The 14664-nt window shown below is 37.1% G+C and overlaps 1 protein-coding gene and 1 long non-coding RNA gene across 4 annotated transcripts in view; one reads left to right on the top strand and one right to left on the bottom strand.

Annotated features, from left to right (window-relative positions):
* The window catches only part of LOC136780416 (uncharacterized), a 32642-nt gene extending 21279 nt beyond the window's left edge, over window positions 1–11363 (top strand). Inside the window, exons 2-4 of one of the 2 annotated variants that reach the window (XR_010823757.1) lie at window positions 3334–3438; window positions 3518–3872; window positions 11261–11363. This is a non-coding gene — a long non-coding RNA (uncharacterized lncRNA). Of the gene's footprint in view, window positions 1–3333; window positions 3439–3517; window positions 4082–11260 lie in introns of those variants that run through there. The other variant, XR_010823756.1, reaches the window with a different exon arrangement.
* Window positions 11364–11430: 67 nt separating this feature from the next.
* On the bottom strand, window positions 11431–14624 carry Atf-2 (Activating transcription factor-2). Of its 2 annotated transcripts, none has more exons than XM_066738750.1 (7): window positions 14131–14624; window positions 13924–14017; window positions 13701–13846; window positions 13332–13633; window positions 13038–13263; window positions 12648–12969; window positions 11431–12530 (listed from the first exon to the last, which is right to left on the bottom strand). In XM_066738750.1, exons 1-7 carry the CDS (start codon window positions 14179–14181, stop codon window positions 12115–12117), a joined length of 1557 nt encoding a protein of 518 aa, XP_066594847.1. In that variant the 5' UTR covers window positions 14182–14624; the 3' UTR covers window positions 11431–12114. The 2 variants fall into 2 exon arrangements, with proteins under 2 accessions (XP_066594847.1, XP_066594848.1); XM_066738751.1 differs by having other exon boundaries at window positions 11435–12530; window positions 13701–13843; window positions 14131–14623.
* Window positions 14625–14664: the final 40 nt, after the last annotated feature.

Below are 14664 nucleotides of genomic sequence, written 5' to 3'. Positions count from 1 at the left end.
TAGAGTCTTTTCGCTGGAAAACATTCTCGAGTTTTATTAATTTGCTCCGAAAGTAGAGATTCTCGTGTGGAAAAAACTTGGTCAAACAAAATACTCGCATCTCTGGGAAAATTCACTTTGCGAATGTCACTTTGTGCATCTTGAAGAGAGAGGGGGGGGGGGGGGGGGAGCAGAAAGAGATATTTTTTCGCGAAACCTTCTTAAATTCTAAGCCTTTCGCGTCAATCGAAACAGCACACGCATACACACACACACACACGTTAAATATTAATTAATCGATGATCAAACATTGAATTCACTTATACCATGTAATGCAGTCAAATTAATTCTTAACGATTGCCACACTGGATAAAATCTCTGAGTTTAATTAGTTCAACAAAATTCTCGTACTCCAGTAGCTCCACTCGAATTAATATGAGCAAAATTTGGTTCCTTTTTAATTATACCTTGGCTATAAAAATACAGTACGTGCATTACACTGACAGTTTAGTTGAGTCGATCGATAAAATAACTGACTTGAAATTCTGCACGTAGCCTGGAAAGATTAATTTATAAAGCAAATTATTAGTAAGTCATTGAATAATAATAACCAAGTAGCCTATTTAACGAGGTAATAAATTTTCGAATATGCATGTCCAATTTTATTTGTAAATAATTAAATTTTTTAATAAATATACAATTGGTAAGCAGAGGCAAATTAGATATGATTATATAATACTGTGAATAAGGAGTAGGATCATTTATGCATTAAGCTTTCAGGTTTATCATTTATTAATTATATGACGAATGAGGTAAGCGTTGAAATTCTATCAACTTGGTCTATGCATAAGTAATGCAAGAAGGGATCTCGATGTGAAAAGCAGATGAGAAGACACCGCAAAAAGGCGATATCGCGCTAACGAGCCTGTAATGTAAACCCTCCTCGTCGTGCCGATAATTTCAATTTGCGCGAGCGGTGTGTGTGTATATACATATACATATATACAGTAGTATATACACGGTAAACCGTTAAGCTGTACTTTTGCAAAAGCGAGACGTTGCACCCATGACACAAAGTGCTCTCCTACAAATATGCTATATATATATGCTTACATGTGCACGTGTGGTGTGCACGAATACTGGGCCCCTATTTATTAACTCCTCCAGCCCCACGAGCTCTCTCCTACAACTACTCTAAGTGGCAAAAATTTTATCTACCAATTATAACGCTTTGCTTCATTACACGTAACAAATTGATCGATCGCGTAATCACCATTGCCAATCTGAGAGATTAAAAACCCCTGCCAAAGAATCTTTTTCCTTAATAATTCATTAACACCGTAGATATTTCATACTGCAACGATCAATAATGCACAACTGCACAAGATTACTCGCCCAAACTTCTGTCCATAACTTTCGCAGAGCTAAAAAAGGATCGCTGAACAATGTTTTAACTCCACCAGTCACTGTAAAACTTGGTTTTACTCTATATACATACTACAAATATTTCTCACATGAAATTCTTGTTCCTTGGGAGTTTCCGCTGTATTTTAATAAAGACGCGATAAGCGAAATTTGCTAGATATAAGGTAATATAGCTTGCAACAAAGAATATTAAAATTTATGTTTCATTATACCGAACGAGGCAAGTTCTGCTTGGTAACCGAAGCTTCCATTTTTATTTATTTATTTATCTATTCACGATGACCAAGTGTATAGACTGGAGGAATAATTAACAGAGAGAGAGAGAGAGAGAGAGAGGGTGGAAGCTTAACGAGGGAAACGATGTAAAAATATCGTTTAGCGTTACACAAACCACATGCAATAATTAAAAGTCTGTGATTAAAAAGTAAAATTAGGTAAAACTAAAAATTTCTGGGTCTTATTGCGCACAGTCGAATTGTTTCGGGCCCAGTGGTATTCTCCGAGCCATAAATCCAACGGTTTCGGAAGGACTGGGTCTCATTAAGAAATAGATCGGGTGGTCGTATTGACGCTGGGGAATCGGTTATCGGTCGTGTCCCGCCAGTTCTTGCTGTAATCAGTGCGTAGCTTGCCTTGCCACTTTCTAGCCGCCAGGGCGTCCCTGGTATCGCGGGACCAAATCTGAGAAACACCATTAGCCACGAATCCTTAACCGCCGGAGACCCGGAAATGTTTGGACGCTCTCGACCAACCTAAGCTGAGATTGACTTTTCCGGAGAATTTCGCGTGAGCAAGCTTACCACCGGCGGAAATCAGTTAAATTCAATAATCCCCCTCGACTTGATAAATCGATATTGTATTAAAAGTGATGGGTTCGCTCGTGGAAGACCGATCCACGACTATACATACACATATATATACATAGATTTTCTCTGCTACACAGTCGTGGCTTAATTAATACCTCCGATGATTATTGCTTTGATAAAATACTACATTTTATAATCCTATACCGCGCTCCTATCGAACTTATTTTAATAAGTTGATCCAATAACGCGGGTCCTAGATGAGGTTCATCAAAATAGAGTGCTTTTATCGAGAAGATGGAGACTGGTAAGCGCATGCTTTTTCATTGAAGAGAGGCTTTTATTAGCGAGAGAAAAATAAGGGTGGTTTTGGCGCACAGGGTGAGCTACCCTGCAGCATTGGTACTCGCACGCTAACCTTGACCCTCGCTTAACTCTCAACTCGCCACACCCAGTTGGCCAACCATTCTCCTATAGCTTCTACAACTTGTCGTAAATGCTTTCCGATATTATGTCATATATATATATATATATATATATATATATAGTCAGAATACAAGCACGTTAAGTTTCATTTTCATCCGTTGCATATGTATGAACGAGTATACATCCAACCATACCTGCGCGTACTCTTCCTACTGCTACGTAATCCGATACTAAAACCAAAAAGCCTCTTCAGAGTCTATATTTATTTTCTACAACTTACATGAGGAAAAAAGTTGTACGAGAATACTTCATGTACCTTTTTACACCGTTCTTATTACGCCTGAATTTTTCCCCCAGCGAACTACAAAGAGTTACGGGCTCGTCTTGTCCGTGATTAAAAGCACTCTCTTGTCTCTCTCAATGATTACGATGCATGTGGCGAGAGAAAAATTCTTCGGCTTATGCGTAAACTCTTCTAATCTTCCCTCATAGTTATCCCCTCTGAGTTCCTCTGAGACTAACATTTAAATATTTATTCTCGTAGTTTTATATTTTAGTATGCGATAAGTTAATTTTTTCTTGCAAAAATAATTAGATACTTTTTTTATTGTTTATTAAATGACGAGTTTGGTCTATTGTTCGGTTAAAAATAATTAGCTTTGTTCGTATTTCTAACGAGTCAATGTGTGTTTGTTCGCAGATTGCAGAAAAAACAGCAGACAGCTGTGCTTGGCGAAGGTCAGCTCGAATATAATTAGTCCGGCACTTCTACAGGCAGCGAGGAACCTCGAGAAGGAATGAAAGAGTAAGGAGGGGGGAGAGATATATATATGTGTGAATGTGTGTGTGCAGAGAGCCATATTGAACGACGTTATTTCCCATAGCAGTTGCCATGTGGACCAGGCCCGACAACAGCCAGTAGGCCTTGTCCATGTTGTGTTGTATAGTTGATGGCAGTAGAAGAGAGAGAGAGAGAGAGAGAGAGAGAGAGAGAGAGAGAGAGAGAGAGAGAAATCGAGTACTAGGAAAGCCTGGCTCTTTGTACGAACACGTGTACCCGCAGTCGCGTCCTTATTGAAACGTGCCTTTTCCTGGTCCAGAGGCCATTTACTACCTAAACGCTTGTACACCAACACTGACAGTCTTCCAACTAAGGAAATTCTACCTCGAGATTAGTCCATGGCAAACCTACAGAACGTGCGCTTATTTCCTTTATCTCCAAGAAATTTCCTTAATAAGGTAATTACTAACTACTGATGAATAACACGATCAACAAAAGCTGCTTTCATACGTAGAAATCAATTCATAGAATTTTAATGACGGCAAGATTGATTCTACCGTTCCTTTATTAAATTTATTCCACGGTGACAAGAATAGTTTTCGAATTTTCTACATTTTTTATTTTTATGCTATATTTTTAAAACTATGTAGCACATTAAATAGTTAGAGAATTAAAATGGGAAAAATTTAATAATAATTTTTGTATATATATATATATATATGTGTGTGTGTGTGTGTGTGTGTGTAGTATATATAATATATGAGGGAAAGAATTCTTTAAGTTGGCACCCCTCGTAGGGAGTAGAGAATGAGGAAAAAAAGGAGTTTGCAGGTGGTGGAATTGATGTAGGTACACGCATTCTTTTTAAGGCCGAAGCACTTTGCTCTGTCGCTGCTCGTTCCATGATGGTAATGGAGAAAATCCCCCTTTGCTAGGAAAGAATTAATTCTGGACTAACGCTGAAACACCCTTCGATATTGGTCCTTTTTTTTGCTACGACAAACCAAGAAGGATCTCTCATTTTATACTATATACTTAACTAGTTTCCTACTTTACACATTTCTCCTCTTCCTATGGAATTATACCAAATCCAGTGTCGTATTGTCATTGTCATATAACTTTACGACAATCGATATAACAGAAACATCTGAAGCGCTTATCTTCCAGTTCGATAGACTATTTCTGATTACACTCGTGGAAAAGACAGTTGCTGAAATACGTTATACCCACTCCGCTAATCGCCTCTCTCTCCGTCGCTTCCCATTTAACCTGATACAGATTTCCATTTAGAATAGTAATTTTTCATAAAAACATTGAAAATTCCGCTATCAATTTATAACACTCCCCTTTTGCGCTCAATCGAAATGGAAGCAGCGCAATTGTCCGATTTTTCATAGTCTTCCATTAAAATTTCTATGACTATATATAAGGATGTCTCATCGCAATCTATTACTCGATAAGCGGATTGTGACTTAATAAATAGTATTACAATATGGTTTAGAAAAAGAGATTATATTAGCAAAAGAAAAATTAAAATTCTTTTCATAGTTGCGAATTTTAATTAATTCATTGGAGCTATTTAACGGGGAATATTCTTGAAAGGTAGGTCCGAGAAAATTTCCGAGCTTCAAGCATGAGGTTGGCTAGTCTTCGTTGAGATAGAGAGAAAGAGAGAGAGAGAGAAAGAGGTTAGGAGATTCTTGGCGTGGTTCTCGTCCCTTTTGCCAAGCAGGGTTCAGGGTAGAGGACCCGACTCCTTTATTCATCCCCTGGAAGGCTCGGATGTTGGTGGGAACGAGATGGACTAGGTAGGAAGAGAAAGGGAGGAGAGGGTGAGTTCTGAGAGTCGCAAGGGACGCGAGAGAGACGGTGCAGAGAAAGGTGGTAGTACCGGAGAAGGATGGATGTAGTTTCAAAGATGGCGCTAGCTGCGGGTCAGACAAAGATGGCTGCCCCCACTACAATCCGGCCGTCACTGCCGCCGCAGCAGCACTAGCAGCAGCAGCACCGCCAGCACCAGCAGGCAGCAGCGAGCGAAGCAGTCCAGCCAGACCGAGCGTCAAAATCCGTTCTACCGTTCTGCCGTTCAGCGACCGCCTGCTCAACTGCCTCGGCTCAGTCGCGTGCGAGACTCTTTTTGCGTGATTTCCTTCTCTTTTCTCAACTTCATTAATCCTCGTACTTGGACGAACCATCCAACTCCCGCTCTCTTTCCATCTCTTTCTCTCTCCCTATTTCAATTTTTCCCGTCCTTCTTTTCCAATAATCGAACCGCTCTCCAATATCGCGCAAAGAAAATTAGTTTCCCTATTATAAATCTGCTCGCATCCTGCGCCCTCACCTTTTCCTCCTTTACATCATCCAAATAAATCTTCCCGTTCGACACGACAAAAAATTCAACTTTTGCCCGCTGCTCCATCGCTAATGGTTTCGTCAGTGCTATTATTGTGAAAAACAGTTCTTCTCCAGTGTTTTCAAACATTCAAGCTTTACATAGTTCTACGAATCTTGTTGTTTTTATTTTGCCTTGTTTTCGGTATAATTCCAACGAAAACTGTTTCATCAATCGTTGTGCAGTGTTAAGAAATTTCTTTAAATTAGTTTGGTTTTCGATATCTGTTGGACCCGAGGCTTAGAGAGTCTGTTCTTGGTGAAAATCGGACGTAATGGTGCAAATAGGAATAAATATTTTTGTGTTTGTTACGAGAGCCAAGTTGTTTCTACTATAAATTTCACTGGGGAATGGTTCGATCGCGTGCAACTGCCGATTTCACAGAGTTCCATCGAGCTCGACGTAATTCCAGTGGCGAAGAAAGAGTTCATTACGGATTTCGTCCGGGTTTCTACTTGATAGAACAGTTTCTCCTTGGGAGATAGTTGATAGCGACGGAGTCGTCGTAGTTGGCAGTGTTGCTACTGTACGCTATACCGAGTAACGGCAGGAACGAATTCTCATTGGTGTGATATACGTTCGGTTCAGCCAGTTATGTAAGAAAGGTACTCGAGACACTTGGCTCGCGCGATAATTGTATCTGTTGTGTTTGCTTACAATGTGGAATACCAGATAAACTCGGCAATTCTTTTTTTTTTTTTTTCACCACGCTTTACGAGCAAGTCCATCGAAGAAATTTACACGTATAGACATGTGAAGTTAGCCGAAGATTAGCGGAAATTCGCTCGCTGCTACAGTAATTTAGTACAAAATTAATACAGCGTGCTATTAGCGGTAAGAGGATTTATATCGTTGAGTGTATTAATTAAATCATCTCTCCCATTGCAGATGGAAAAATTCATCATTTCAAAGCACACAAATCCGTTGGCGTACGGTTGTCCGCGCATGTGAAACTTTTTGCAAAGCCCCACATGCGTCTCGCCGGGGCTGAAGAAAAGTTTAATAACGCGCGGGCGCGCAACGATGGTCTACACGGTTAGCTTTACCGTACTGTACTTTATCCTCTTTTAAACGGTATTCCTCGCGACGCCTCCTTATCTTAGAAACGACGAGATTAGTTTCGAATAAGCAATGCTGATTACGACCCATTTTAAGCTGCGTAGGAAACTCCTTTTGCTTCCCACATTTAACACAAATGCCGGGATATTACGAATTCCAAGCGAGCTTTCAAATTGCTGCTGTCCGCCGTGTCACAAATAGGAAGCTCAGCAACGTTTCGATCAATGTAATAATTATCGCAGTCGGGTCACGTCGACTGAGAAAATAACGGTCAAGTTTTTTTATAGCGCTTAATACCAGATCAGCGTGTCCAGTTCTCGCGCTTCACGACGAATATTTAGCGCTCTAACGTCTTTTCATAGAATCCGCATTTTAGTTCCGTTATTTCAATGGCGAAATTAACTATTCTTCCGAACGGTATTTTTTTTTTTCACTGATAGCGTGAAATCGTTGCGATGCCAGAAGAAGACAAATAATTGTTTGGTACAGATCAGGACGAATGGGAGTAGCGAGTAAAGGTATGTTTAGAGGAGACTTAGGGATTAACGTGAAGCAATTCGTGGTAGAGGTTATGTTAGCAATGTGACGGGAAAGTCGGGTATGAATGCCGACGACGTCATTTCGGGTCAGATGTAAAAATAAAGGAAGCAGACGTGTCTCAAGGCTACCATCGCGCGTTGTCCGATTCGATCAGGAGTGTATAGACTCCTATTACGGACCTGCGCGTTTAATCTTTATACTCTCTCTCTCTCTCACACACACACACACACATACACACACCCCTTCTCTTTTATCTCTATATATCTCGTTTATCTATACATTGACTGAGATTTATAATTACCTTGTGTGCCTCTGTTTCGGATAAATAACAAATTTTTAATTATTGTCGAATTTAAAACAAAAATTTAATGAAATTCTCTTCTCTCTCATCTGTATACACTACTCCTAGTTTTATGGATTTCATTGCTTCACAAAAATCGTATACACAATCACCGGTCTATTTCTGAATTATCACGAAGATTATTTTTGGTATCGTTGCGAGTGTAAATTGAAAAATGCGTAAACGGAGAGATTAAGGGTTAATACGTAGTTGGTGATAAAGTTTGTTTTGCGCGTTTTGTAATTGGATGTTGGAGCGTCCGGAAATTAGCGATAAATACGTTCTCTATTTTCCCTTGGTCGAAAATAGATGGGAGTTTTATGGGGAGGTTTGCAGAAATGGGTGAGACATTGGAGGATCTTTTACAGGTTACAGAGAAGTAGCTGGTCACGTAGAGAGAGTTGTTAACCTTCGTCTTTGAGAAAAAAGGAGAGCAATCGCGGCGGGGAGATCACTCACGCGTTGTAACTCGGTGTAAACGATCGGAACTCGTGGCCAAGTTATCTTTCGTCTTCCCAGAAGCCATCGAAAGCTTTATCTCTTCGAACGAACGGAGACGATTTCGCGCACGAACGATTCAGCGTTTGTTCTGCTTCGCACACTTTTACGCTCTTCCACCTCTACCCTCTACCCGTTATCTCTTACTCTTTAGGATTATTCTCGCCATCTGCTTTCTCCCTATCTCTCTCTCTCTCTCTCTCTCCCACCCTCCCCCCCCCCCCCTGATGTCACAACCCTGCAATTCACTTAAGGTACTTCCACTACGAAGGAGTGAATTTCTTGTAACTACCTAAACCCAACCCATTTCAATTTACCAAAAACACATATTTTTCCTCATAATCAACGCTAATGAACCATGAGAAAATACAGATTTCACGTTAGGTAAACCTTGATTATTTATTTCTTACAAATAAGTATCTCGCGTTCAGTATTATTAAAGGATGCTTTAAAATATTTGAAGAAGCCTCTAGGGCTTTTGATGGTGAAAGGAATATGAAAATAAAATACATGAGAATCTCCATCTCTCATAACCATGCTTAAAGTACGTTTAATTTTCTCGATAAAAGAGCTACCGTGGGTATTTCGAGTGTTATTAAATTTAATTGCAAAATCATGAATCATTGTGGAATAATTCCAGTCCGCAGGACCGCGTCCATGACCAAATTTAGTTAACAATATCGATTGACAGAGCAACCTTCTGGCTTTAACGTTGAGCTTGTGGTCCAGGGTTACTGGATGATCTTGCAACTTGCGGGAACGACAATCTGATTGTAATATTACATAATGAGAATACCTGAGTTTCAACTTAGCACGAATAGGCTTTTACGTTCGACTCTTTATAGCTTCCAGTTGAAATGATATTTATACTGGAAGCTTTTGTTACTAGATCTACGCGTAAACAAGAAAACCAGTTAAAAGTAAATATTATCCTATTAATTGAAAGCGATGTTTACGTGGCATTCATATATAAACGAATATAAACTGAGATCATCTACTGTGAGACTATAAGCATAAATAAATCGATAACGAATGCCTAGCACTCTTACACACGCTTAGTCAAAGATTTGGTATTCGCTCGATGTCTCCTATTACAACGATAAACCCTCTAGGCTAGTGTTAAAGTTTTACATTTTGTGTCAAACGTTTCATAATTTCCAAAGTGTTGTGACAAACGTGTAAATACTGTAGCACTAAATATGTTAATGTTAAAGAAAACAGTTGAAAAAAATTCTACCATGAATATCCTCTATTTATTATTCCACCTTGGAGCCGTAAACATGTAACAAAGTATTTTCGTTCGACAAAGGTATTCATTATGAAACGAAAACAAGGTATCAAAATACAATGTCTAAACTGTATTTACTCGCGATTCTCAAGTTTAATCAGAAGTGATTCTAATATCAAGACATTATAGTCTGTCTTATGAAAGAACTCGATAAGGCTTTGTGACAAAATTAATCAGCTGGTTCAATTTAAGGGATCAATTTTCGTGAATTTTATTCCCTACGCCAGCAAGATTCAGGCCAGAAAAGCGTCGAAGGTCTTGGGAAGGACAAGATCTGTGATCTTATCTCGGCCAGATGTCTTTACGGCTTTGTGAAAAGACTCGCTGGATATACTTCCTTCATTGAAAAAGAGAAGAAACGTGGTCAGATTGGTCCAAGGTCAGCAGAGAAGGCGCTTGCATGTTGTATAATAGCCATGCGGCTCATGCAGGCCCGTAACAGCCAGGCACCTGCAACTTGGGGCAGCACATAATCTATTTTCGCTCTCTTCGTATTCCCCAGCCGCGAGTTGCCAGTATTTCTCTTCTACCGGCAAATAAAATAACGCTGCTCGAGTGCTGAGTCTATCGTTAATCCGCAAATACTTCATTTGCAATTCGGTGGGATACCTCAAGGTCGACCCTCTCTACTGATCCTTACAAACAATCAAATGTTTTCCACACTAACGCGATCGCTTCCTGTTTATGGTTATTCTTGTATTTATCTTCTTCCTTTGCGTTTTCTTTTAACGACTCTTTTTAGCTATGCTTCTTAGTTTCACTTGAAATATTATTTAAAAAGATGAAGGATCCCTGTTAATTATCGCAGAAACTTTCACATTGGTCAATACCGAGGCACCTGCTCATCGAGGTTCTCTCTCTCTCTCTCTCTCTTATAGACTGATGACCCACACATGCCTTATTCGTAATTGAATCAGACTTATCAAGGCCAATTCCATGCCCTGGTTATAATTGATTATCCCAAAACGATATATTTCTCCTTATAGCAGCCCTACTCTATTAAGATAATTGATCTAAGTCTAACGTATTTATTATGCTCGAGTGATACTAAACTTCTGAAATCAATAAGCCTCTGATGGATACTGTATTTTCGCTGAGTCAATTTAATTAGCTTGAATAATATTTATAAGGATGATTTTATTACACTGCTCATCGTTTTGTGTACTATGAAAACTCTTATGGTCGTGTGAAATTGTGTGGATTGGATTATGAAACTATTGTCAGTTATGAATTTATTTAAATTTATTGCTGGTTATTATTTATATATCGTTATTCTCGTCTATCTTTTATCAGTTTAAGAAATAAACCGCTGGCAATGTTTACTGAGCATTTCTCATCTTTCTTACGATATATTTTAGCCAGTTGTTGACCGACCAGTTCTAAACGTGTTTATCGAAAAGACACCGTCCTTTGATTATGTTGACATGTATCCAGCAAAGTTTTCGATTTGTGAGTGCTTTTCCTTTAGTGGGTAAAAGAGATACCACGTTGTGTATAACAGATGTAGATATCTATATACGTGTGCAAGCATGGTTTAATATATCTTCTACAAAGAAAACATTTTTCTTTCTTACAAGAAAAACGCCAAGAATAGCTGTAAACAGTTTCAAACGCTAAAGGATCTCCTTAAACTCATGTAACCTTAATTGTTTTGTTTTACTTAGGTACTTTTAAAGCAACACCATATTATAAGATTTAATAGTTGAAGTATACGATTGTTTTTAAAAAGTTTCAGAAAATATGCAGTCTTTCCTTGCAGCAGAATACAGGACAAATTGCGGAGGTTTCTACTTTGGTACGGATTTTTGAGCGTGCCCGAAGCCCCTTATCATTCTCAGGTCCGGTGTAGATTTATTAGACGACTGGACGGAGAACTGATAAGGGCCCGAGGGTCACAGATTCATCGAGGGATTATTGAACAGAATACAATCGAAATTCTTCATAAATAAAATAGCTTTAATTTAATATTTCATTTATATTTATTAGCATTATGAATTAATGACGTTAATATGTATAAAATATATGTAGATTTTATAATAAATATTGCGTTGTCACTATTAAAAGAGAAAATACAAAATATATATTGCTGTAGAATAAAGCTTACCTATCATTATATCCTTATCATTGCAATTTACTTGTATAAATTTTGTTGAGATCACAGAAAAATGTATACATATACTATACATAACAGCAAATGCGACAATGAAATTATAAATAAAGCAAATTTACAAAAACAAGACAATTTTATTCCGATTTCGGAATTTAATTAAAAAGACTATTAATACTGGTGTCTCTATACTAGATAGATGGCAAACAAATGATTGAGTTTTCGAAAAAACTTTCTTAGGAATACTAGCCTGATTAGATATTATAAATCTTAAGCTTTTGTATTTAATACAATTTTTGAAATTGTTACAAACCGAATAAATTCTCAAGTTTCTAATACAAAAGGAATGTAATTAATGAGAACTGTTTCAGTATACTTGTGATCAATGATTTTGTAGCTCTTATTAAATAAATCTAATTTAAATTAATTTATCGAAAATCAAAGTCACTTAAGTCTTTCATTAAGATGTATCCTATCTATGCACCAGTGCTTTTTGATGCAGCATTCTCCATCTCATAATTAGGATTAATTTGAATAATTTGTCTATTAGCCGTAGTTTCTATAATATTCTTTTGTGTGCTCTGCACAATTAAAATTTGTTTATGTTCTTCCTTTTCCGTTATAAATTGATTAACATCCAAAAGCTTAAGGGAAGGTAAGTTTTTTACAAGAGCAGCAGTTTGGATGGGCGGTGCAATATTGATATCAATCTTTGGAAATATCACCGGGCTTTTTGTTGTGGATAACGATAGCTTCTTTTTTGGACTAGGTGCAATATTTGAAGTATGTAGTCGTTTGGATGAAACATTGTTGACTGGGATATTACTAATTGGTAAACTTATAACCTCAGGATTCACAGATATTATTTTAGGACCTAAAACGATGCTGTTTCCTAGAAAAAAACATTCAATTTAAGAAATTTTAAGATAAACTAAAACTTGGAAAAAATGTACAACAAAGGTTTTGATTAGCTAAAAAAATATAATAGTAAAATAAGTATTAAGTCTACCTTTTTGCATAGCTTTTGTAACAGGACAGTCTTTGTGTGCAAGCAATAAAGCTTTTAATTTAGACACTTCTGCGCGCAAAGTTTTAACTTCAGTTTGTAAAACAACATTAATTTCATTAACATTTGAAACGGTTCTTTGTAATTGCTGAATCCATGCTTTTCTTTTTGCTCTTGCTCTCATTGAACTTGCACGGTTTCTTTCTAAAATATCTAATTTTTTGTTCACATCAACCAACTCCTTCTGATTTTCTTTTTTTGATGGAATGTCTGCTGCACGTTGATTTGGGAATTCAGCGTTTTTAGATAAAATTTGCTTTAATTTCTGTAATAAATTAATCATTTTCTATCTTCATAACATTAAAAAATTACACAAAGGGATAAATTTTTTACCATTTTTGCCAAAGATAACTTGGGTACAGTAAGCTTTGCTTCGTTTATATCATCATTACCACTTCTAACAGGGAGCTCAGTTTTTATTAGTACTGATGATTGCTTAATTTGATTAATGGTATTCAGTGTTGTGGAATAGTTATCTCTAACTGGCATAGCAGATAGTTGCATCAATTTACCATCCGATGTTCTTAATAATAGTTGTACTTCCTCTCCATTGATAGATCTACAAATTAATAAATAAATAAGTAAAATAAAAGCATTAATATCTATGCTTGAAATTGTATAACTTACAAAGGTGGAGTTGCTGGGAGAGGTTGTAATTTTGGTAACACAGTTATGTGTACATTCGATAATATATTGTTATCTTTTACATGAAGATCCTTTTCTTTCATTAAATCTGATGTTTCACTTGGAACTAATTTAAGATTACTGCATATTTCGGATTCATTGGTATCTTTTTCTTTTTCTGCACTGACAAGAGTTGTTGAACATCCATGAACATCTCTATCTTGCAACCGATTGTTGGATGTTTGATCATCTTCTATATGTGGAAATATATGTGGAGTATGTAAAGTATCATCCGTAACTGCTGTCTAACAATAAAAATTATTTTTTTAAAGAAGAATAAAAACCTATAAACAATGATAAATTAATTGTAACCTCGGGTAATGTCAATGTGCCTGGCTTTCCTGCCTCAACAGCTCTTCGAAATGTCTCTTCGAATGGATTTACATTTTGGAGGTCTTGAAACAAACCTATCTCCTCACAATTACGAATAAATCTTGTAGGCGTTGGAGTTTGATCTGCTAAGCAATAATTAATGTGATAATGAATGACATAAATAGTGTACTGTTATGTAAAGTAATTAGCTGTAATATCATACCAATAAAAACAGTATTCTTTCCAGTGCTACCAAGATTTAAAACCATATCATGTTTTTTCTTATGAACGGTTAGATGATCTTCATTCGCAAAACTCTGAAGAATAAAGAATTAAATAAAACATTTGCCTTATACTGTACATTTTGAATAAGCATTGATGTTTATAGGTTAGGCACAAGATATCAGCTTACTAGTTATTGTCAGCTTACCATATTGCAACCAGAAGAGGAACAGGCAAATGGTTTTTCAGTATCAGTCATAATTACTTTTTTAATAAATAATAAAATCCAACTTCGTAGATCAATTCTTTACAGTTGAAACTCTGGTATAATCAAAATTTTCTTTACATTATGATATCAGTTAAAAGGCAAACAACTTGAATGAATATAACAGCTGTACATTACAAATTATAGTTTACTAAGAAACAGATAAACCATATTTAAACAGAGCACAATCTTTATAGGGCTTTAAAGAAAGAAGAACATGACAGATTAATACTTCTTGGATCTTAAACTTAGTAGCCATCTTTTTGTTTTTGAAGAGTATAGGATGGGAGACAGGAATCTCTCTCAGCAGATTACGATAGGAACAGGAAAATTTAACACAGCATTAGTTAAGCAATTATATTCTCCGCTTCTTCGGAAAGGGTAGGAGTGTAGTGAAAAGACAAGCAGGGGGTGATAATTTTCAAAGATTGCTTTTTAAAGCGAGTACAGTGATCGACAACTATGGTGTTCAGGTTC

This window comes from Prorops nasuta, unplaced genomic scaffold (genome assembly GCF_024137725.1).
Source record: "Prorops nasuta isolate Cenicafe-Biocafe unplaced genomic scaffold, Cenicafe_Pnas_1.2 PNAS00019, whole genome shotgun sequence".
NCBI lineage: Eukaryota > Metazoa > Arthropoda > Insecta > Hymenoptera > Bethylidae > Prorops > Prorops nasuta.
Note: the sequence above shows the minus strand (reverse complement) of the source record. Positions and strands in the feature narration are given on the sequence as shown.